Source organism: Balaenoptera physalus (genome assembly GCF_965194825.1).
Source record: "Balaenoptera physalus genome assembly, chromosome: 10".
Lineage (NCBI taxonomy): Eukaryota > Metazoa > Chordata > Mammalia > Artiodactyla > Balaenopteridae > Balaenoptera > Balaenoptera physalus.
Window position 1 is genome coordinate 33,410,113 of NC_138889.1, and position 24,005 is coordinate 33,434,117.

Below are 24,005 nucleotides of genomic sequence, written 5' to 3' on the forward strand. Positions count from 1 at the left end.
TGTGTATGACTTCAGCTAAAGTCCAGGCCATCATTGGTTTTGCAGTGACTGTTGAAAAGAAGACCTACCTTACAATAAGTACATTTGTTTTGAGTGACTACTTTTCTCACTATAATAATAGAATATTCAGAGTTAAAAGTCAGAAATTTTCTTTTAAAACAGCAACCAGGGGAATGAGACATGAGAATGAAATCTCACTTGAGCAGAAAAAAAAAAAAAAAGATGACATGGTTTAGGAAAAAAAAAAAAGTAAAAAAATAAGGCCAAAAGAAACCAGCGCCTACCTAGGGAGAACCCAGGAGCACGCTGTAGACTCAGCCCTAGTGACAGGAGGTGATAAGGATGTGTCAGGAACTTCTTTCTGTTCCCCATGGACTCCAATTTCTCAAGAATGCACATTTTCAGCTAGAGCCACAATTCTATTCCTGATACTAGAATCAGTAGAAGAAGGTACACAAAAACAGGAAAAACCAGGAAGTTAAAGCTGCAAGTACAGGCAGGGTTAATACCCTCACTCTCACAAGGTAAAGTCCAGGTTCTTAATGGGACGCAGAAGACACCCTGTGACTGGCCCCCCAGCCTCCTCTGCCTTGTGTCTTGCCACACTGCTTCTTGCACAAAACAGGCCATCTCAGATATCCCACTTTCTAAAGTGCCACCTTTCTTTTCTTTGGCCCGGTTCACTGCTGCCCATCCCACCACACTCAGGAAGCTTTCCCTGACCTCTGCAATAATTCCATAAAAATCATAACCTATGTCTGCCTTGACCCCTGTTTTATAATTGCTCTTTTGAATTGTTGTCTCTTAAACCAGCTAGTGAGTTCCCCAAGGACAGAGCTGGGTCATGTTTACTACAATATCACTAGTGCAAGCGTGTGGCCATTTGTTATGAGAATGAAACTGGGAGAGTTGTAAACTTTGATCAGCTATTCTTTCAACTGTTGCTGGCAAAAACTTCCAAAGCAATGTTCCAGGGAACTTTGTGGGGCCAATCGGGAAGGGATGGGGGTGGGGAGGAAATGCACAGTGAGTCCTGTGTCCTAGACAAAGAGATGCTTTTCAATTGTGGGAGTCGTTGGGCAGGGGTAGGGTTGATAAATTTAGGATATGTTTAAAAGATTGGGAAGGAGAAAAGTATGAGAGAAAAGAAAACCAGAGGGTACTCTTATAGCCACTCATTCAGCTGTACATATTTATGTAGTCCTTCTAAGCATGCTTGAAGGGATTCAAGTCAAGAGGGAGTGATACTGAGAAGCTTCATAGATAAATTATATCTTATGATTATAATAATTATTATGTTAAATTATAATTGGATGTTATATATGTGTACATAATATATAATAATAGAAAACATTTATCCAGCACTTTCTACATTTCAGGTATCATGCTAAGCCTTTATATACACTATCTCATTTGATTCACATAACTCAATGTATTAAGTTTTAATATCCTCATTTCTTAATTAAAGAAACCGAATCTCAGAAAGGTAAATTACCTTACCAAAGATCACACAGCTGTAAGTGCCTTCTTATCTTGCATATATGTAAGTAATTGAAGAAACCAATAACTTAATTTAACTGAAATTTCCCATCATTATACATAAGCAGACTTGTCCAAAAGGTAGATATTCTAAAAAAAGTTTCAGGACTATTGTCTTGTTATCAAAACATCACCTACGTCTCAAGTGGGCCAATAATTCCTTCCCAAAATGGAATGCTGGCCTTGTTTAGATTCCGGTTAATTGTAAGTGAATCATAACTAGTGAATTTGTTTCCTTTGAATATGCCCCAAATTATTAGGGAAAGGTTTATAAAACAAAATTAAGGTTTTATGTAACTATCATTCTTGTCTTAAGAAAACATTTATTGACATAAGTACTTTGGGATTATAGAATGGAGGGATCAGTAGTTCTGCCTTCGTAGACATTAAAATAAAATTATTTGAGAAGCTTGATAAATGCAAAATACATTTTTAATTGCTGGGAACATTGAACAGGAAACCCTGTGGTTGTTTTATTGTGTGCTCCTGAATTACTATAATTATGTGGTTTAAGACAACTAGCCTTTATTTATATACACCTCTTTTAAATCACTGCTACCCACACTGCACTTTATTCGCAATTTTTCCTCATTTAAAAGCACAAATCTTTATATTTAGTGACTTCTTTATTCTATTAGAATCCTCGCTGAAGATTTTGAAATGACCACATTTGCAGAATTTCAGTATTTAAAATATATTTTTTTTCTTCTTTAGACAGAAGCATTGAACATAATAACGGGTGCTGAGGAGCAATAAAACTAAAAGGCTAAAATCAAATTATTTTAAGTCATTATTGTTAATTTATTTTAAATTCAGTTCGCGGTGTAAGTTTTATTGAGTTCTGTCCTTTCTCACAGAAATCATGGCTGACGGTTCTGTCATCACATAATCCCGCTCCCTTTGTCTTCCTTTTACTGCTCTTTCTCAGATGAAACATTTTCTAGTCGGTTGAGAGCTTCCAGTAGTCTGCCTTCATAGCTACCTCAAAGAAAGAAAGGCTCTGCCCGTCCAATTCCAAATTCAAGGATTTCGTTGTTGTTGCTATACTGCCCTAAAGTTCACTGGAAAGGCTGGATTTGTGCACCGGGCTGGCAAGCCTCCCATATGTTCCTTTTTATGTTCACTGGAGCCCTAGAAGATTCTTAAGAAATGCACCTGCCCACCCCCACCTCCCGCCACCCACAATTATGCTCAGTGTTGATGGAATCCAAACCATATAGAGCACAGTATTTGTAGATGTAGTGGATGCTATGGTGCAATGTCTAGATGCTCCTCTGAACCAAAGGATTATTCCCCCGGCTGTTAGGAGCACTGCAGATGACAGCCCTCAGTTCTTAGCCCTTTTCTGAACTGCTTCAACTGAAGAGATTTTGCCTCTTCCAAGGCAGACCACATCCTTATTACATGTGTGGGTTATAAGGCAAATCAATCACGCTCCAACTCAGGACAACTTTGAAGGACCCTCCAGAGCTGTCCGTGGGATGCTGACACCATCCTGAGACTATATCACAGCTCAGGTCTCCATCTGCTTAATCCTGCTTCTTTCCCTTCCCTTCCCTTCCACAATTGGCGGTCCCAAGAGCACTCCCCCATAACTTCCTACACTCTCATGTCCACTACAGAGTGTGCTACTAGGGGAACCCCATCTGTAACAATGGACAAATTCTTACTTTGATATATGTACCACAAAAATTAACATGTTAGATATGTCAACTCCAAGTCACATTATGTTTAACCTTTTTCTAAAGTCTAAAGAAACTACTAGGTTTACAAGAAAGCAGAGGTAGCTATACTCATATCAGACAAAGTAGACTTTAAAAGAAAGACTATAACAAAAGAGCAGGGCATTGTATAATGATAAAGGGATCAATAAAGAAGAGGATATTATGCTCGTTAACATATATGTGCCTAATAATGCTAATTATTAGACAAATACAAATCAAAACAACAAGGAGATACCACCTCACACCTGTCAGAAAGTCTACAAATAACAAATGCTAGTGAGGATGTGGAGAAAAGGGAATTCCCACTGTTGGTGGGAATGTAAATTGGTGCAGCCACTATGGAGGTTCCTCAAAAAACTAGATAGAACTACCACATGACCCAACAATTCCACTCCTGGGATATATCTGGGGAAAAGTGAAAACACTAATTCAAAAAGATCCATGCACCCCAGTGTTCACAGTAGCATTATTTACAATAGCCAACATGTGGAAGCAACCTAAGTGTCCATCAACAGACAATTGGATAAAGAAGATGTAGTATACATATACAATAGAATATTAATCAGCCATAAAAGATAATAAAATTGTGGCATTTGCAGTAAGTAATGTGGATGGACCTAGAGAATATTACACTTAGTGAAATTAGTCAAATACTGCATGTTATCACTTATATGTGGAATCAAAAACATAATACAAATGAATGTATATAGCAAAACAGAAACAGACTCACAGATATAAACTAGTGGTTACCAAAGGGGAGTGGGAAGCAGGGGAGGGGCAAATTAGGAGTATGGGATTAAGAGATACAAACTGCTATGTATAAAATAGATAAGCAACATGGATATATTGTACAGCACATGGAATTACAGCCTTTATCTTGTAAGAACTTTTAATGGAGTATAAACTGTAAAAATACTGAATCACTATGCTGTACACCTGAAAATAATATAATATTGTAAATCATCTATACTTCAATCTAAAAAAATAAATAAATGGACAGACAGGCTAAGAGAGATGTGTAGGAGGGTGTCCCTGACTGAGAGAACAAAATAGGGAAGACAGAGCAGGATTACAGCTCATGGCACAATTCAGGGGTGATGAGGAGTTCATTACAGCTATAGCAAAGGCTGCAATGAGCGACACTGGGAAAAGAGGCTGAAGATGGCAGGGCCAGGACAGGAATGTCATGCAAAGGATTATGAGCATTTTCTTAGAGGCCAAGTAGAGCCATTGAAAGATTTTATGTACATGCTAATATGATTATATTTTATTTTTTAAAATGTTACTTTGATACGAGGATAGTTTGGGTAAGAATATTACAAGACTGATGCAGAGAGACTGGTAAGGAAGCTATTTTAATAATCCAAGTAAGAAATAATGAAAGCCTGAACAGAGACTGTGAAGGAGGAAAGAAGGAAACAGACTCCAAAGACACTTCAGAGAAAGACTTCACAGGACTTAGTAAGCCATTTAGAAATGGAGATTATGTTCTTTAAATATTTTGCATATATGTTTAATATTAAATTTTAAATATTTTTGAAATAACACTGATAATCTCTAGATGGTAGAATTGTGGGTGATTTTTAATTTACTTTTTTAATCTTTTTTTTGGTTAAATAATGGGCATGGGTTTTGTAAAATTTTTGTATAACAAAAAAAAATTATTAAATATAAGTAAAGATGGGACTTCCATGGTGGCGCAGTGGTTAAGAATCCACCTGCCAGTGCAGGGGACACGGGTTCGATCCCTGGTCTGGGAAGATCCCACATGCCACAGAGCAACCAGGCCAGTGCACCACAACTACTGAGCCCACATTGAGAGATACATTTTAAAGTAATAACTAGAATTATGACTTATAACATTATACCAGAACATACAAGATTTTTAGAAATTTCATGTAATGTCTGAAACATTTATATTAACATATTTCCATACAAATAACCCAAAGAAAGTTTAGTATTAGTTGTTTTTTGTTTGTTTGTTTGTTTGTTTATACTGCAGGTTCTTATTAGTCATCAATTTTATACACATCAGTGTATACATGTCAATCCCAATTGCCCAATTCAGCACACCACCATCCCCACCCCACCGTGGTTTTCCCCCCTTGGTGTCCATACGTTTGTTCTCTACATCTGTGTCTCAACTTCTGCCCTGCAAACCGGTTCATCTGTACCATTTTTCTAGGTTCCACATACATGCGTTACTATACGATATTTGTTTTTCTGTTTCTGACTTACTTCACTCTGTATGACAGTCTCTAGATCCATCCACGTCTCAACAAATGTCTCAATTTCGTTCTTTTTATGGCTGAGTAATATTCCATTGTATATATGTACAACATCTTCTTTATCCATTTGTCTGTCGATGGGCATTTAGGTTGCTTCCATGACCTGGCTATTGTAAATAGTGCTGCAATGAACATTGGGGTGCATGTGTCTTTTTGAATTACGGTTTTCTCTGGGTATATGCCCAGTAGTGGGATCGCTGGATCATATGGTAATTCTATTTTTAGTTTTTTAAGGAACCTCCATACTGTTCTCCATAGTGGCTGTATCAATTTACATTCCCACCAACAGTGAAAGAGGGTTCCCTTTTCTCCGCACCCTCTCCAGCATTTGTTGTTTGTAGATTTTCTGATGATGCCCATTCTAACTGGTGTGAGGTGATACCTCATTGTAGTTTTGGTTTGCATTTCTCTAATAATTAGTGATGTTGAGCAGCTTTTCATGTGCTTCTTGGCTATCTGTATGTCTTCTTTGGAGAAATGTCTATTTATGTCTTCTGCCCATTTTTGGATTGGGTTGTTTGTTTCTTTAATATTGAGCTGCATGAGCTGTTTATATATTTGGAGATTAATCCTTTGTCCGTTGATTCATTTGCAAATATTTTCTCCCATTCTGAGGGTTGTCTTTTCATCTTGTTGATAATTTCCTTTGCTGTGCAAAACCTTTTAAGTTTCATTAGGTCCCATTTGTTTATTTTTGTTTTTATTTCCATTACTCTAGGAGGTGGATCAAAAAAGATCTTGCTGTGATTTATGTCAAAGAGCCCAGCCATTTTTATTATAACATGTAATATTACATGTTAACATAGCACATTTTTATAACATTTTCCAGAAAAAAAAAATAGTGAGAAGAGTGGCATTGTTTCACATTTTTAAAAAGCTCTTTAATGTGTGTCTTTATAGAAGAAAATTTTTTTCTCATATCTGCTTGTGCATTTAATCTGTTGTAATATTAAATGTCATGTAGCCTCTGAAAAACTACACCATACATGTATGAGAGAATGAGCATAGAGAAGGAAAATAATGCTTAGCAATATAGCAGAATTTAAAACCTCACGGAGCCTGTGAAAGTTCCTCAAGGACCTCCCTGGGTGCCTGGACCACAATATGAGAACCACTGGAATTAGATAACAGTACTGTATCCAAAGTTAGTTTCCTGATTTTGACAATTTGACTAAGGTTATGTAATATGTTAACATTTGGAGAATCTGTGTGAAGTGTATAGGTGAATTATTTGTACTATTTTTTGCAACTTTTTGTAAGCCTGAAATCATTTCAAAACAAAAAAATTAAAAGATAGCAAAAATTAAATAAGTATTTTCATAACTAAAAAGCCATGCAAGAACAAATAGAGGTGTAGGGAATCAGGAATCAAGGATAAATTCCTGATTTCTGGATAGATGTTGGCAGGGTGATAGTAAAAATGTTTATCTACCAGTATGGCTGAGTAATGATGAATCAAAAGGCCATGAGCAACCATGACAGTTCTACCAGGGCATACAGGCTACATACCATCCTGAAGGCTAGTGTCATTGCCAAGCTAGAGAATATAAGAGGAGTTATAGGCTGGGCCAGGGGTGGAAAAGGCACACTGGAAAACATGATGAGCTTTATTTTGGACTTACTTGAATTTGAGAGGAGAATTAGTCTGAATTTTGAATCCAAGTGACAAAAATCCAACTAGAACTGCACTATTGGTTCAGATCAAGGGGAAATTTACCAGAAGACTCACACAATCACAAAAAAAGATGTGTATCTAAGCCTTAAGGAGGATAAAACACTTCCAGCTCTCCCCTCTCCCCTTCTCCCCTCCCCCCCCCCCTTATCTCCCTCTCATTTCTGCTTTATTTTCTCCTGCAGGCACCTGGCATTTCCACCCAGTGGGGGACATGGCTGCAAATAACTTCAGAACCTCACATCTCCAATCCCCAAAAAGGGATCAGTCTCTAAACCCAAATTCATTAATCCTGGAAAACTGGTCTAATTCTTGCCCTTGTGTCACTGACTGGCCCATTCCTACACCAATTAAAGGTAGCCAGAAAAAAGGGAAACTGTGATTGGCCCAGCAGGGGTCAGGTACCTTTCTCACCTGGAGGAATTTTCTTTCTTCCAGGGAGACACAACCTAGAAGAAGTTTCATTCAAATTACATATTTGAAAGTATAACTTCCCAGTCGACCAGCACCACTTCTCTAAACAGACAATACAGTAGATGCCCACTGCACAGTGCCTATGGAAAGAGAGTAAAGTGGAGATTACAGGAGACTGTTGGATATATCTTAAAAGATACATCATCTGGCTATTTTGCATATTGCTGTTGGGGTCAGGGTGGGCTGGAGAACACAGGGTTTTTGGGTGAAGACACACAATGGATATCTTTTTTAATTGTTGCTCTCCATACCCTGCATAGATGTTATAAATAATTCTTTTGAATATATTCCGTATGAAATATTAAAAAAAGATATATCGTCTGGGTTGATGATAAAAATTGAGGTTTCATCAGAATATATGTGGATCTCGAACTACAGTAATTTATGAGGTTACCCAGAGAGAACACATAGAAGATGAGAATACATAGAAGAGAATACACAAATAAGATGATTAGAGATGGGCCCTGGAGAAAACCATTTAAAGACCTGGAAAAGGAAAAGAACTTAAATTAAGGAGACTAGGGAAGAGCACAGGGACATGGGTGTAATGTGGTATAATCTGGCTAAAACGCTGGAATGGGAGCACATAAACTGAGTATGGTAATGATATCTTCCTCTATTCAAATGTACTCATAATTTTATTGTTTTTATTACCTAACTTGATAAACTTTTTAGATATTTTTGAATTCAGAGAACAAATTATTTAATTTTCCCAATTTAGGATGACTTGCTTCATGTACATTTAAAATTATATCACATTTCTGACCATTGTAATTTTTTCTGTGAATTTGAGAGGTCATATAATTCTCCTTCCTCATTCAGGGCTAGACCAAGGCTAAGCTGATATTTAGCCTGATGATTTGGCAACTTTCAAATCTATACTCTTTGATGATTTCTTCAATGCTTAGTTAAAGGAGATCAGAAAAAAAATATCTTTTCCATTAATAAAGATCATATCTTTTGTGTATAAAATGAAATTTATCACAGGCACTTAATGAATCACAAACTTTTAACTTGTTTGGACTTACCTTTTATTTCTATTTTTCCCTTACATAATTAAGCAAAGCTAAATTTGCATGAGTATGGTTTTACAGATTGCTTACAATAAATTTTTTCAGTCTTGAGTGTTCTCAAAATCTCTAGCATTTATTCTTCTCTTTAGTGGATATAACAATTTAAATTTATAAATAGCTTTCACACTCTTTCACTAGCTCCTCAGAGCAACTCTGTGAAGTAGCTCCTTTTGTGTGAGTCTAAATCCTATTTTTCCACATAGTAATGTGAGCCTGAATAATTTAGATGACCAGTTTTTAAATGTTTTCTTTTTTTAATTTTCATTTTGAAGCAGCTTTAAACTTACAGAAAAGTTGTAAGAAGAGTAGACAGGACATGGAAGCAACCTAAGTGTCCATCAACAGATGAATGGATAAAGAAGATGTGGCACATATATACAATGGAATATTACTCAGCCATAAAAAGAAATGAAATTGAGTTATTTGTAGTGAGGTGGATGGACTTTGAGTCTGTCATACAGAGTGAAGTAAATCAGAAAGAGAAAAACAAATACCGTATGCTAACACATATATATGGAATCTAAGAAAAAAAAAAAAAAGGTCATGAAGAGCATAGGGGCAAGACGGGAATAAAGACACAGACCTACTAGAGAATGGACTTGAGGATATGGGGAGGGGGAAGGGTAAACTGCGACAAAGTGAGAGAGTGGCATGGACATATATACACTACCAAACATAAAATAGATAGCTAGTGGGAAGCAGCCACATAGCACAGGGAGATCAGCTCGGTGCTTTCTGACCACCTAGAGGGGTGGGATAGGGAGGGTGGGAGGGAGGGAGACGCAAGAGGGAAGAGATATGGGAACATATGTATATGTATAACTGATTCACTTTGTTATAAAGCAGAAACTAAGACACCATTGTAAAGCAATTATACTCCAATAAAGATGCTAAAAAAAAATTTTTTTTAATAAAAAAAAAAAGAAGAGTAGAAAGGACTCTCAGCTGGAGACCTCATTCACGTTCTGCCAATTATGCCCCAGGGGGTCATGTCCCTCTCGTTTCCTTCAACCTGGAACAGATCCTCTGTCTTTCCTGGACTTTTGTCGACTGAAAAAAAAAAAATGCACAAAACCTAAAAGTTAAGAGTTATGTTTTATCGGGCAGACAAAACTGAGGACTTAAGCTCTGGATGCAGCTTTTCAGGTAACTCTAAGTGACCGCTCCAAACAGGTAAGAGAGGAGCCAAGATATATAGCTTTTGCAGCAAAGACCAGGTGGTTGGAACATCAAAAAATTATTGTTAATTAAAGAAAACCAGACATCTCAAGTTAAGGAATTTAGCACTTTTCTGTGTATGGGAAGATGCAAGAGTCTGGGCTCACTGAAATCATTCCTTTGATAGGCACCTCAGCTACCTGGGGCCAGTATCCTGTGCTTTCCCATCCTGAGTCTCCTCAGGGTGTATTGTCATGGCCGCAGTGGCTGACTGTTAGAAGGCAGGCATCCTGTTTCTCTCCTGAGTTCCCTCAGGGCTCACTGTTGGAGTGGCTGTAATGTGGTGGGTTGATGGCTGCAGCATCCTTTGTTTACTGATATGGCAGACAATATGTTCTATTCACACTTTCATGACCTTGACATTTTTGAAATTATAGGCAGTTATTTTATAGAATGTTCTTCAATTTGGGTTTGTGTTTTTGGCCAGACTATCACAGAAACTATTGGGTGACATATAGTGTCCATTTAATCCCATTACAGGTGATGGTAATTTTTTTCCTGAGTAATACACATTTTGTGAGATGATACTTTGTAACCATGTAAAAATCCCCTTCTTCCCTCCATTTCACCCGCTAGTTTTAGCAACCTATGATGTTTCTTGCCTGAATCAATTATCACTAAGATGGTTTCCAAATGGTTATTTTCCTAAAGTCATTGTTTTTTCCACAATTATTTGTTAGTTGGCTTTCTGCTGGAAGGAAGAGCTTTCTCTTCTCTTCATTATTAGTTTGTTTATTTCAGTATAGACTCATAGGTTCCTATTTTATTTAATGGACTGCAACGCATTACTATCATTATGTATTTTGATGCTAAGCAGCGTCCCAGATTAGGCCAGAGGGGCCCAACAAGCTAGCTGTGTTCTTTTGACAGGCCTCCATCATTATTTGAGAACTTCCTTACTACTTGGCACCACACGATGTTCCAGGCTCATCTTTTCATTTTCCTCCCCCAGCTCTAGAATCTGCCATTTCCGAGAAGCCCTGGTGCTTTTTAGTCGAGGTAGCACTTGGAAAACAAAATCTGGCTGCAAAGTGTGCATGTTGTAGCTGGTGTATCCCTGTTCCCAGGCCCTCTCAGTGGACACTGATAGGAAATACATATATGTATACACATACACACTTGCTTGCACATGTGGCTCCATATTTACTTCTGTGTCTTATGAGTTTACACCAATACCCTCATTCCCATTTTCTCAGGCTTCATTCCTTGTAGCTTCCCTCCTGTCTGTAGCTGTACTTCTCTTTTCTGATGGTGAGAAACTTGGCTCCTGTTATCTTAGTCCTAGAGGTGTAGTCAATCTCTTGATCCTGCCCCACATACACACACCCTGACCCCTGCTCAAGCTTGCCTTCCCCAAGTTACCATCCCCATTTGGCCTTGTTTAATGGCTTTTTGATAAGAAAGGGAGGGAGGGAGAGAGGGAGGGAGTGAGGAAGGAAGGAAGGAAGGAAGGAAGGAAGGGAAGGGGGGAGAAAGAGAGAGGGAAACAGGGAAGAGGAGGACGGAAGAAGAAAGAAAAGAAGGAGGACAATAGGTTATTTTTTAATGGTTGGGGGGGGGTTGGGGAGAGAAGAGCAAAAGCCAGTTCAACAGCTAGAGAAAGAGGCAAGTGGATGCCATGTTCAAGGTTAAAGGGTCCTCAAAGCTGCCCTATTTCTCTGCTCCATCTACTCTCTCCATAGGTAATCTCATCTAGTCTTGTAGCTTCACCATCACCTATACTTAATGCCTCCCAAATTTTTATCTCCAGTCTCAACCTTTCTCCTAACTCCAGCTTTACATCCCATTGCCTTCCTGAAATCATACGTAACAGACCCAACACAGAACTCTTGACTTCCCTTGCTCCCAAATTCACACCTCCCCTTGTCTTTCTTATCTCGTAAAAAATAATAATTGATATTCACTGAGTGCTTAGTATGTGTCTGACACAGTTCCAATAGCTTTAAATGCCCCAACATTTAATCCTCACAACATTTCTGGAAGGGATGTATTATTACCGTCATTCCTATTTTCCAGATGAGAAAAGTGAGGCACAGAGAAATTTGTGCTGCAGGCTGTGTCAGTGACCCTCTCAGAGTCCTTTAGCCTACATCAGAGGTTACCTACAGCCAATTTCTACCTCTTTCTGAGGGCATTTTCTAGTCACAGGCACACACCTGGCCCATGTGGGATAGTCTAGAGGCTTCTGAAAAGGAATGTCCCAAGAGCAACCTCAACCAATGAAGACAGTAATTACTAGATAAATAGCCCAGCTGCCCCCCCTTCCTGGGACAGTTCTGAAGTACGCTCCACATAGGGTCCCCAGTGGGGCTGAACCCCAAATGCCCACAGTGGTAACCTTCTCATTCATGTACGCTTTATTAGCTTTCTTCCCTCCCCAGGGAAATGACACAGGAAGCCCCTCCTAGCACTTCTGGGGATCACTGCACCTAAATCGTTTCAGAGTCTGCTTTTGCAGGAGACATTAATTGCCCAAAGTCACACAGATACTTAGTGATGGAGTTAGGACTTAAATCCAGACATACTGCCTCAAACTTATGTTCAAAATCACCATGCTTTACTGCATTCCCTCACTATTTGCTCAGACATAATGAGATTCATTCTTGATTCGTCCATGATACATACAGGCCATCAGCAAGCCTCAGAAGCTCTCTCTCTGTGTATCCTAGATCTGATAAGTTCTTCCCACCAGCGGCCCTGGAACATAAACATTCATCAGAATCTCCTGGCAGGCTTGTTAAAACATAGGTTGCTGGGCCTCCATCCCCAGAGTTTCTGATTCAGTAGGTCTTGATGGGGCCCAGGAATTTACAAATCCCCAAATGATGCTGATGCTGCTGGCCCAGGGGCCACACTTTGAGAACCCCAGTCTAACCACCATCACCTCTTGCCTGGACACCAAGCAGCCCAGCTGGTCTCCCTGCTCGCACTCACACATCTCCACAGCAGCCAGTTTTCCTTTTAGACACGTTGGATGCACTGTGGTGTGTACGCTCAATCACCCCACTCCCAGCGCCTCCCATCACATGGGGAGTCTGGTGCAGGAATCCAAGCCCAGCCAAGATTCACCCTGCTGCCGCTCTGACCCCTCCACCACGCTCCCCTCGCTCACTCTGCTCTGGCCTCCTACTCGCTCCTGGCTCTTCCCCAGACACGCCAGACTCTATACCACCTAAAGGCTTTGGTAGCTACTGTTCCCTCTGCCTGGAACATTCTTCCCCCTAAATACTGATGAGACTCACTTTCTCCTTACATTTAAATCTCTGCTCAAATGCCGCCTTCTCACTTCTGCATTCCCTGCACCCAGAACAGTGCCTGGAACACATAGAGGACACTCAAAACACATTTTCGAACACATATAAAAGAAAATAGAAGAGGAGGAAGTGGTGGGGCTGTGGTAGATCCTTCAAAGTGATTGAATTTATTTTACATGAAGACAAAACTCTAGAGGAAAAAAATGGAGATTTCAAAAGAAACTACTGGGCAAGCTATCAATTTCCAGAAATTGCTGATTCCTACACTGAAATAGGTCTATAATTTAGACCTTTATAATTTATAAATTATAATATAATTATTATATAATTATATTTATATAATTATATTATATAATAATATATTATATATTATATAATATATTATTATATAATATAATTATATAAATATAATTATATATTATATAATATAATTATAATTTATAATTATAAATTTATAATTTGACTCATTAAAATGATTGGGCAAGTGGAATGTGTCCTAATGGGACTTTTGACATCCCACCCCTTACAGAGACTGCTGTAAACACATTTACTATCCAACCTCAAAAGCTCACATTAGTGATCAATGCGTTACAGGCCTGGGATTTTACAAGAATAAACAAAATGCTAACTATATTGACATGTTTGTCTCTCATGGTACGTGATCTAAGATAAACATAACTGTTAGCCCTCTGACCCAAGCCTCCTACAATTCACCCCTCGGTGACCCCCTCTAGTCTACACTGTGTGCTTGCTCCTTTCAGAGCAGTCTTTCTGTAAATGCAAACCCAGTCATCTCATTCCGGGGAAGGAAATGCTCCAGTGGTTTCCCATCACAAACCCTTAATGTCTAGATGCCTTAGCCTGGCACACAAGGCTCCATGACGTTGCCCAGCCCGCTCCTCTCCGTGCCCTTTAAATAAACCCAGCAAGCCCTCAAAAGCCCTTGCTGCTACTGTGGCTGCTCCAGACTTGCTCTGGGCATTCGTCTCACCTTCTGCCTTCTTTGTTTTGCCAACATGTTCCAGCTCTGTGCCCTGGAACCTCATTTCATTCCTGCTCTTGGACCTCAGCTTGGGGTAGGACTTGTTCTCCTGGCTTTCACCATTGCCCATGGCTCACCCAGCAAATGACTCCTGGCCTCTGCCTTGCTGATTCAGTCATCAGAAATGTGGGTGAGAGGTGTCCTCCAACAGACAGGTCTCTGCCTACCTTTTATGCCCCATCTCCTGGTTCTGCCCCCAAATAGACTCGTGCATAGAAATACCTTCAATTTCCTAGGAATAGATGCCTTTCAATATCTCCTCACCCCATAATCCCTCAGCTTGGAATTCTCCCCTCCCCACTTCCCTCGTCCCGTCCTCCTTCTGACCTCACCCATCTTGCTGGTGAACTCAGCTAAAGCTCCTCTCTACAGAAAGCCCACTCTGACCCCTCCTTTCCTCCATCCCACTCCCACTCTCAACAGCCCAGGAAGAAACAGGCTGGCCCTCTTCTGCCCTCATCTAGACTCCGAAATACCTCTGTTACTCCACTAATTACACTGTGGGACACTTTGAGTTTACATCTGAGTCTCTCCCTGGAGACTCTGAGACCATGGTAGGTAGGAACAGGTTTTTATTTACCTTTTGTACCTCAGCACTAAGCCCAGTACCAGCACATAGACTAAATGCAAGAGTTTTTGACTGAGTAAATAAGTGAAGAGGGGGCAAACAAATGAAAAAGTAAAATATGCCATTGAGTTCATCATACAGATTTTCTCAAATACAAACTTAAAGGGTACATGGATATAGTCTCTCAAAGTTTCACTGTTTTTTTTTGTGGCGCAAATGTCATACTTTTTTTTAAGCATAGTTGATGTACATTATCATATAAGTATAGGTGTACAATATAGTGATTCACAATTTGTAAATTTATAGTTATTATAAAATATTGGCTACATTCCCTGTGTTGTACAATATATCCTTGTAGCTTATTTTATACCTAATAGTTTGTACCTCTTAGTCCCCTACCCTTATCCTTCCCCTCCCCCTTTCTCTCTCCCCTCTGATAACCACTCGTTTGTTCTCTATATCTGAAATTTTCACTGTTTTTAAAAAAATGTATGGTAGCCTTAGAGGAAGATTTACAGATATGGTTAGGTATAAGGCCTTACCACCTTAACACTATCGTTGTCGTTTCCCCAGGTTTTCTTTTTTGCCTTTATACTTTTCTTTAGCAGACAGAAACAAATTTGCCCAATTCTGTGTTTTCCTTTTTTGGTTAAAATTGTTCTTTTAATATTTTATGCACTGCTATTTCCTTTCTAATGACTAAATTATATAACATTGAATTGCCATCACTTACATAACCACTTCCCTATTTTTAGACATTTAGGTTGTTTCCAAGTTTTTGCTCTTATAACTAAGAATAAAATAAACACTTTGCTTTTATTCTTTTAAATTGATTTCTCACTGAAAATTCTGAGGAATATGCAATATGTCCAAAAAAGTATGAACCCTTGTATGGTTCTTGGTATATAGTGCCTTTAAGAAGGATTCTACCAATTTGCAATGTAAAGGAACATTTTTTTGTCACAAAGATTCAGGCCATTTCTAAGATCTTACTCCAAGTTCTCCATCTTATTATAGGAGAAAACTTTAAGCTCCTAAAGTGTAAAAACAATGTCTCATATCTCTGTACTTCCAGTGCCTAAAAAATGATTGATGCTCAATAAATATTTATTGAATATGTGAATGAATGTAGATATTCATATATATATATAATCTTCCCTTTTTCTTTCTCTCCTCTCCTCTCCTTCTTTCTTTTCCTGTTCTTGGTGAAGATGAACAAGTTGGCTTCTGCTTCTGGAAGGGACTGGCAGGCCCTCTTTGAGCTTCTCATTCTCACAAGTGATGCCAGATCATTTGATGATTTTCTGTATGGTGTTCTGAGGGTAGTCTTTGGTTTCAAATACACTTTTTCTTTCTTCTATTTTTATTCCACCTGATTCTAAAATATTTGTTTACCTAGAAATTCAGAATATCAGTTAATATTATTCTCTATTCTTTTTTTTTTTTCAATGTAACTGTCTGATTTAATGTAAAAGTCGGGGTAATAAGAAAGGTATTAGAAGGCACGAAAATTAGAAACAAAAGTTAGATCTCTGGTATCAGATAGCCTAACAATTCACATAGATTATTCTAACTAATCTACAAAAATGTTAAAGCTAATAACTGCATTTAGCAAATTTGGAGAATATAGTCAACATTTAAAAATCAAGGAAGAACTATAAAAGTAAATTTGAAAGTACCAGAAAGTAAAGCAAAAGTGTTTAGGGATAAGTTCAACAAAACTTATAAAATAACTCTAAAACTTACAGAATATTGCTAAGATAAATGCAAGAGGACCAAAATAAATACATGTTCATCATATAAAAACCCTATTATTTAGATAACCATTCTTCCATAATAGATTTTTTTATTAACATCTTTATTGGAGTATAATTGCTTTACAGTGGTGTGTTAGTTTCTGCTGTATAACAAAGTGAATCAGCTATACGTATACATATATCCCCATATCCCCTCCCTCTTGCATCTCCTTCCCACCCTCCCTATCCCACCCCTCTAGGTGGTCACAAAGCACCGAGCTGATCTCCCTGTGCTATGCAGCTGCTTCCCACTAGCTATCTGTTTTACGTTTGGTAGTGTATATATGACCATGCCATTCTCTCACTTCGTCCCAGCTTACCCTTCCCCTTCCCCATGTCTCAAGTCCATTCTCTACGTCTGTGTCTTTATTCCTGTCCTGCCCCTAGGTTCTGCAGAACCTTTTTTCTTTTTTTTTTAGATTCCATATATATGTGTTAGCATACGGTATTTGTTTTTCTCTTCTGACTTACTTCACTCTGTATGACAGTCTCTAGATCCATCCACCTCACTACAAATAACTCAATTTCATTTCTTTTTATGGCTGAGCAATATCCCATTGTATATATGTGTCACATCTTCTTTATCCATTCATCTGTCGATGGACACTTAGGTTGCTTCCATGTCCTGGCTATTGTAAATAGAGCTGCAATGAACATTGTGGTACATGACTCTTTTTGAATTACGATTTTCTCAGGGTATATGCCCAGTAGTGGGATTGCTAGGTCATATGGTAGTTCTATTTTGAGTTTTTTGAGGAACCTCCATACTCTTCTCCATAGTGGCTCTTTCAATTTACATTCCCACCAACAGTGCAAGAGGGTTCCCTTTTCTCCACACCCTCTGCAACATTTATTGTTTGTAGATTTTTTGATGATGGCCATTCTGACCGGTGTGAGGTGATACCTCATTGTAGTTTTGATGTGCATTTCTCTAATGATTAGTTATGTTGAGCATCCTTTCATGTATGTGTTGACAATCTGTATATCTTCTTTGGAGAAATGTCTGTTTAGGTCTTCTGCCCATTTTTGGACTGGGTTGTTTGTTTTTGTGATATTGAGCTGCATGAGCTGCTTGTATATTTTGGAGATTAATCTTTTGTCACTTGCTTCATTTGTAAATATTTTCTCCCATTCTGAGGGTTGTCTTTTTGTCTTTTTTATGGTTTCCTCTGCTGTGCAAAAGCTTTTAAGTTTCATTAGGTCCCATTTGTTTATTTTTGTTTTTATTTCCATTTCTCTAGGAGGTGGGTCAAAAAGGATCTTGCTGTGATTTATGTCATAGAGTGTTCTGCCTATGTTTTCTTCTAAGAGTTTGATAGTGTCTGGTCGTACATTTAGGTCTTTAATCCATTTTGAGTTTATTTTTGTGTATGGTGTCAGGGAGTGTTCTAATTTCATACTTTTACATGTACCTGTCCAGTTTTCCCAGCACCACTTATTGAAGGGGCTGTTGTTTCTCCACTGTATATTCTTGCCTCCTTTATCAAAGATAAGGTGACCATATGTGTGTGGGTTTATCTCTGGGCTTTCTATCCTGTTCCATTGATCTATATTTCTGTTTTTGTGCCAGTACATTACTGTCTAGATTACTATAGCTTTGTATTATAGTCTGAAGAAAAATCTTCTAAACTAAAAAAATATATATCATTACAAAATGGAGTATGATATGATTTATGGGCTAAAGAAAACATTTTTACAACTCAGGCATTCAAAGTGGAGTATATTTACCGGGGAATTCTGAAAGAAAGACTGTGGTATGGCTGGCTGTGGGCTGGAAGGCCAGCGGTGGTTGATTGCTAGGAGCCTGTCTCACTGGAAGGCAATCATCCAGACTGGGGCTGAACTCCTTGCAAGTCAAGAAATGTAATCATTTATGAAAGCTAAACTCCCTAGAGATTGAGATGTAGAAACCAGAGAAAGAGTTGAATCATTTGCAATGAGAAATAGCATCAGTCAGAGAGCTTGGGCAGGTTGGCTGGCCCCCCTTCAGTGTAGGCAAGACTCGTGGGAGTGCTAGGGAGCTGCCTGGCCACCGGGGTCAGCCAAGTGGTCCACCTCCAGCCAACTCTGAGCCCAGTGTTCCCTAGGACACTGCTTGGCACATGCATCAATGTATGTATTCCTGTAACTGTCAAGAACACAGATTTTTGAGCTCTGACAGATTTGGGTTAAAATCATGGAGCCACCACTTAATATCTACATGCAGTTCAACTAATTATTCACCTTCCCTAAGCCCAAGTTTCTTCATTTGTAAAATGAGGTGTTCTATAGTTTTGTGGAAAATGTACATAAGGTGCTTGGCTCAATATCTGGCATATAATAAGGGTTTAATAAAAGTTTCAATATCTTAGGGTAATGCTACACACCTTTGTTTGATTCATTACATGGATTAAGGAAAAATTTCTCTCCCTGAGGGCAATATTATTTTTCTTATTCCTAACTTTAATCATTCAATCAATCACTCATTCATACATTCACTTATTCAACAGCTGTTTATTGAAAACCTATTTTGTGCCAGACACTGTTTTATGCACTAGGGATATTGCTGCAGACAAAAGATAGAGTCCTTATCCTTATGGAGCTTACATCCTAGAAGTGAAAGACAGACAAAAAACACTTGAACAATATATAGCATGTCAGTGTATACATTTAATGATGTAATGTTTTACTTTTTCCCCACAACTGTTATTTTAATCAATGGTCAATTCAGTAACCGATGGTATCTTAGAAGTAAGAAAATGTCATATATTCATTTTTTATTAATCCTTCACAATATTTCTGTGGAATTTTTGAAAATCATGGCAGAAAGCAATTCTGTAGTCTCCTATTTATGAACTGGACTGAACACTAAGCATCCATTTAATCCTCTCAACATCCCTTGACATAGGTATTATCCCCACCTCGCCCACCCGCCATTTGACAATGCAGGAGTAGTTTAGGAGGTTTCACAGATTGTGGTAGACATTTTCTGGGTTTGGTTTTGATTTGTTCTTTGGCTGCCCAGCACCAATTTTCTCTCTGGGGGATATTCCCATCATATATATATTTATATATAATTGGTGGTCTCTATGGAAGCTGTCCTGCCTCTTAGTGTGGAGGCCTTCTTCTTGCCTCTGGACATCAGGGTGAGGGCACATGACCCAGGCCCAACCAATAGAATTTCTCATTAAAGACTGAATGCTGAGGGAGTGAGAAAAAGACATAGAAACAAGAGCAGCAGTAGCCTTGACTGTCCATCTGGAACATTGTCCAGTAGTAAGAGGCAAGGGTCCCAACAACTGATCACTCCTTGGCCCTGGTTTCTTCTGCCCTTAGTCCTGCTGGTTCTTCCAGCCTGATGCTCCAGGCTTCCTGGCAGTTCTCTAAGCTATCTGATATCCTTTAAATAAATGTTTTCTTTTAAATTATCCAAAACTGGTTTTCATAGCTTGAAACATGATAACACTGACTAGTAATATATCTAGAAAGTGACCAAGTCAATATTTAATTCTAGGTCTGTCTAAATACAGAGCCCTTTAATAAGTCAACTGGGCAATCAGTAATTTATTCAACAATTATTCATCAATCCATAGCATGCACAGCAGGCACTATCTCAGCAATTTCAATGTTGAGTATTTACTAAAACCCCTATGGAATCAAATTCAGCTAGGGTCTAGAAAAAAGCAGTTCTTTGCAGTAAACTTGATTCTGTAATTTAAAATGCTTATCCTCTTACATTAGTGGTACATGGAAACTTGAGTTCTGTGTAAAGTTCTACAAAGTCTGCAGGACCCCAAAACATCAACCTTGCCCAGAGGCTACCAACCTCCTGTTTCATCATGTATATTATTTTTATAATCTGATTTTTCTACAGATACTATGCTTTCCACATTTCTCTGTGATACGGGTTCTCATTCCATTCCCTTTTAGTCATTGACTTGCTTTGATATGATCTTTTTAGGTTAGAATGATTTGGATTTAATTTAGATTTGACACAAGAATGATAGAAAGAAAGGAAACTTTTGCTCCCCTGTGAAGAGAGAAAGTCAGGACAAAAAAACACCTAGTGAGAAATTACCAGCTTGAGTTTTTCACTTTGGAAGGGTCAAGGGTGTTGCCTAGAACTGGCCTTGAGGTAATACCTACTCATATTAACGTGTAAATGACTTATAAGAACATAAATTGCTACTCCTCTTCAGTTTTTGTGCTTAACAATCGAAGTGTCATACTTGGGAATATTGGGATTGATTGCATTCACACAAATGAAGAGTGGATACTGGAATCTTCTAGAAATATCTAGGTCATACCTTATAAGCAGTTATTTACTTCAGTTTACTTTCAAAAATGGGACTTCGCAAATTCTTTGGAGTTCTGGAGGTGAGAGTATTTTCTCTCAATAGGTCCCAGAATTTCTGGCTATCGTTCTTCACTCCCTGCCTGCATTGGGGCCATCACGATGAATTGCAACAGTGGTTTGGGGAGAAATCAGGGGAATGAGATGATCAAATAGAGGGAAATTTCAAGGACTCATTCTTCGTTCTTCAATTGTGGCAGCTGCTGTGAAAGTGTAGTAGTAGCACTGCAGAGGGCAGGAGAACATATAAATGCAAATTTTAAAAGATTGTTGTCATAGTATTTTCCTTTACTTAGACCAAAAAGTGACAATGAGTATATGTTTGTACATTCATTCATTTATAAAACAAACTTACGTGACTTTTATATCATTCATTCTTCAAGGAACTTATAATTCAGTTAGTTGAATTAGTCTACTAGATCTGTGGTTTTTTCTTTTTTCTTCTGAGGATCATGTTTTGTGTGCCTCACAGCATATAACAGAGATGATGTTCACATGTGTGACAAACTCTCGTTGAGTACCTGGGGTTATTCACTAGACACCATAAATGGCCATAACCCCACTGTTTTCTCTTCATGAAGGAAAATGTGTCAGCATGCAAACAGAGCAAGAGAGAGAGAGATCACTATAGTAATAACTTTGAATCTAGCCTAAGTGTGAAAGTAAGACATTTATGTATTTTTATCATTTAACAAATAATAGTATTAAATTATTTGCAACAGACTTCACAAATGACTTTAAATACCAGGTATGTCACCACTAAGACACACTGCTGTAGATGGCAAGGGCAATACCGAATACTTTCTGTGACCAGGATGTTCTTGGCACTTTGTATATATTTTCCTTTCATCCCATACTTCATAATCCTGTTTGCTCATCTACTCCAGTGGTTTTCCAACTTTAGCATGCATCAGAATGACCTGGAAGGCTTGTTAAAATGCATCTGCTGGGCCCCATTCCCACAGTTTCTGATTCAGTAAGTCTGGGTGGGGCCTGAGAATTTGTATTTCCAACAAGTTCCCTGGTAATAGTAATGCTGCTAGCCCAGGAACTACACTTTGAGAATCGTTAACTGAGTCATCCACTCATCCGTTCAAAAAACATTAATTAAAAGCCTACCTGGTGGGACTTCCCTGGTGGCGCAGTGGTTAAGAATCCGCCTGCCAATGCAGGGCACATGGGTTCAAGCCCCAGTCCGGGAAGATCCCACATGCCGCGGAGGATCCCACATGCCGCGGGGCACCTAAGCCCGAGCGCCACAACTACTGAGCCTGCGCTCTAGAGCCCGCGAGCCATAACTACTGAGCCCGCATGCCACAACTACTGAAGCCCGCACACCTAGAGCCCATGCTCCGCAACGAGAACCCACTGCAATGAGAAGCCTGCGCACCACGACAAAGAGTAGCCCCTGCTCACCGCAACTAGAGAAAGCCCACGCATAGCAACGAAGACCCAACGCAGCCATAAATAAATTAATTAATTAAATAAATTTCAAAAATTAAAAAAAACCCTCCAGAGTGAAATAATTTAAGAACAATTAATTCATTTAAAAAAAAAAGCCTACCTGGTGCCTGGTAATAAAGTAAAAAGATAAATTGAACATTATTCTGTAAGAGCTGACGTCTACTGAGCACTCTGCTGAGGGCTTTGTTATGACCTGATTTACTCCTTTATGACAATTCTTCAAAGTAGGTACATTTTTCCCTATTTTTCAGGCAAAATTACCACCCCTGAAAGGGATTAAGTAACCTGCTCAAAGTCATACGGACAAGTGTCAGAAGTAGGACTTGAACCCAGGTCTGCTGGATGCAAGTGACACCCACAGATACCATGTCACAGGCTATGCTACCTCTGTAACATGAGGGGCTTACACACAGTACTACTGTCAGTCTTTTGCAGATTAAAAAAAAAAAAATGCTGTTCAGAGAGGTTATATAACTTGCCCAAAGTCACCCAGCTAGGAAGTATCTTAAACAAAATTTAATCTGTTTGTCTGATGCCAAAGTACTTTTTCCACCATACAACACCATTTCTCCATGCTATCTCTAAATCAGGATCCATCCGAATCAGAGTCAGGAACAAGAGTATGACTCCAGTTAACCAGCGTGCACAGAGAATGGGGAATTGACGGTTTCGGTTAATGAAGAACATCTCTCTCATGTTAACTGATTCAAAAGCTTTCTAACAATTACCAGTGCACCGTCCACCCTAAGTCAGCATGGTATAATGTAATGCTTCCTTGATGATTCAGGATCTTACGTGTCCCAGAACCATCATTATAAACAGCATTTGTTTCTGAGAAATGTCCAAATGGATACAGAAGAAGGTGAATGGGGTAGATGTGTGGGGAGCCCAGAGTTAGAGGACAAGTTAAAGTACATTCTACTCATTTACCTTCTCTGCCAGCAGAATGGAAAAGCCCCAAACTGAGACTCATCAAATGTTTCGGTTGAGGTGGGTTCAAATTAATCACGTTTACTCCAGTTCACGTAAGTAGCTGACAAACTGCATTGAAAGTGACTGTTTTTCTCCTTTTGCCACTTGGTAAATCGAAAAGAGTGAAGCGTTCCCTGACTCCTGTGTACCACTGTGTTACCCCATCATCAGGGTAGAAAGGAGCTGTATAATTACCTTCTGAGACATGAATCATCCTTGCTTTGAGGGCCCAGACCTGTTTGACTCTATAAAAGCAGCTCAAGGTCGAAGTGCCATCCCCTGGGCTGCTATAATTACCAAGCCACCAGGAGGAGATGAAGGTGCTCCCTGCATCTGTCCTTGCTGTCCTCCTCGTCACGGCTCTGAAGTTTTCCACTGCAGCCCCCTCCCTATTTGCAGCACCCCCCCAGGACCTCAAGGAACAGCTACCAGCTCACACAGGTTTGTGAATCTTTGCACAATTCCCGCTTCCCCCTCCTGCCCCAGAAAACCTAAAGGGGATAATGAGAAAATAAAGAAAATAAGGAAAATCTGTTATGACTTTGAAAACATCTTCTAAGTCCACTGAAGTCTAATGGATATGATCCC

General features: G+C 39.0%; 1 protein-coding gene across 1 annotated transcript in view; it reads left to right on the top strand.

The window, feature by feature from the left end:
* Positions 1 to 18,140: 18,140 nt before the first annotated feature.
* The window catches only part of MMP20 (matrix metallopeptidase 20), a 54,530-nt gene continuing 48,665 nt past the window's right edge, over positions 18,141 to 24,005 (top strand). The window contains 2 exon segments of the mRNA XM_082410098.1: positions 18,141 to 23,818; positions 23,820 to 23,858. Of these exon segments, the coding sequence (XP_082266224.1) occupies positions 23,732 to 23,818; positions 23,820 to 23,858 (126 nt within the window). The 5' untranslated portion in view covers positions 18,141 to 23,731.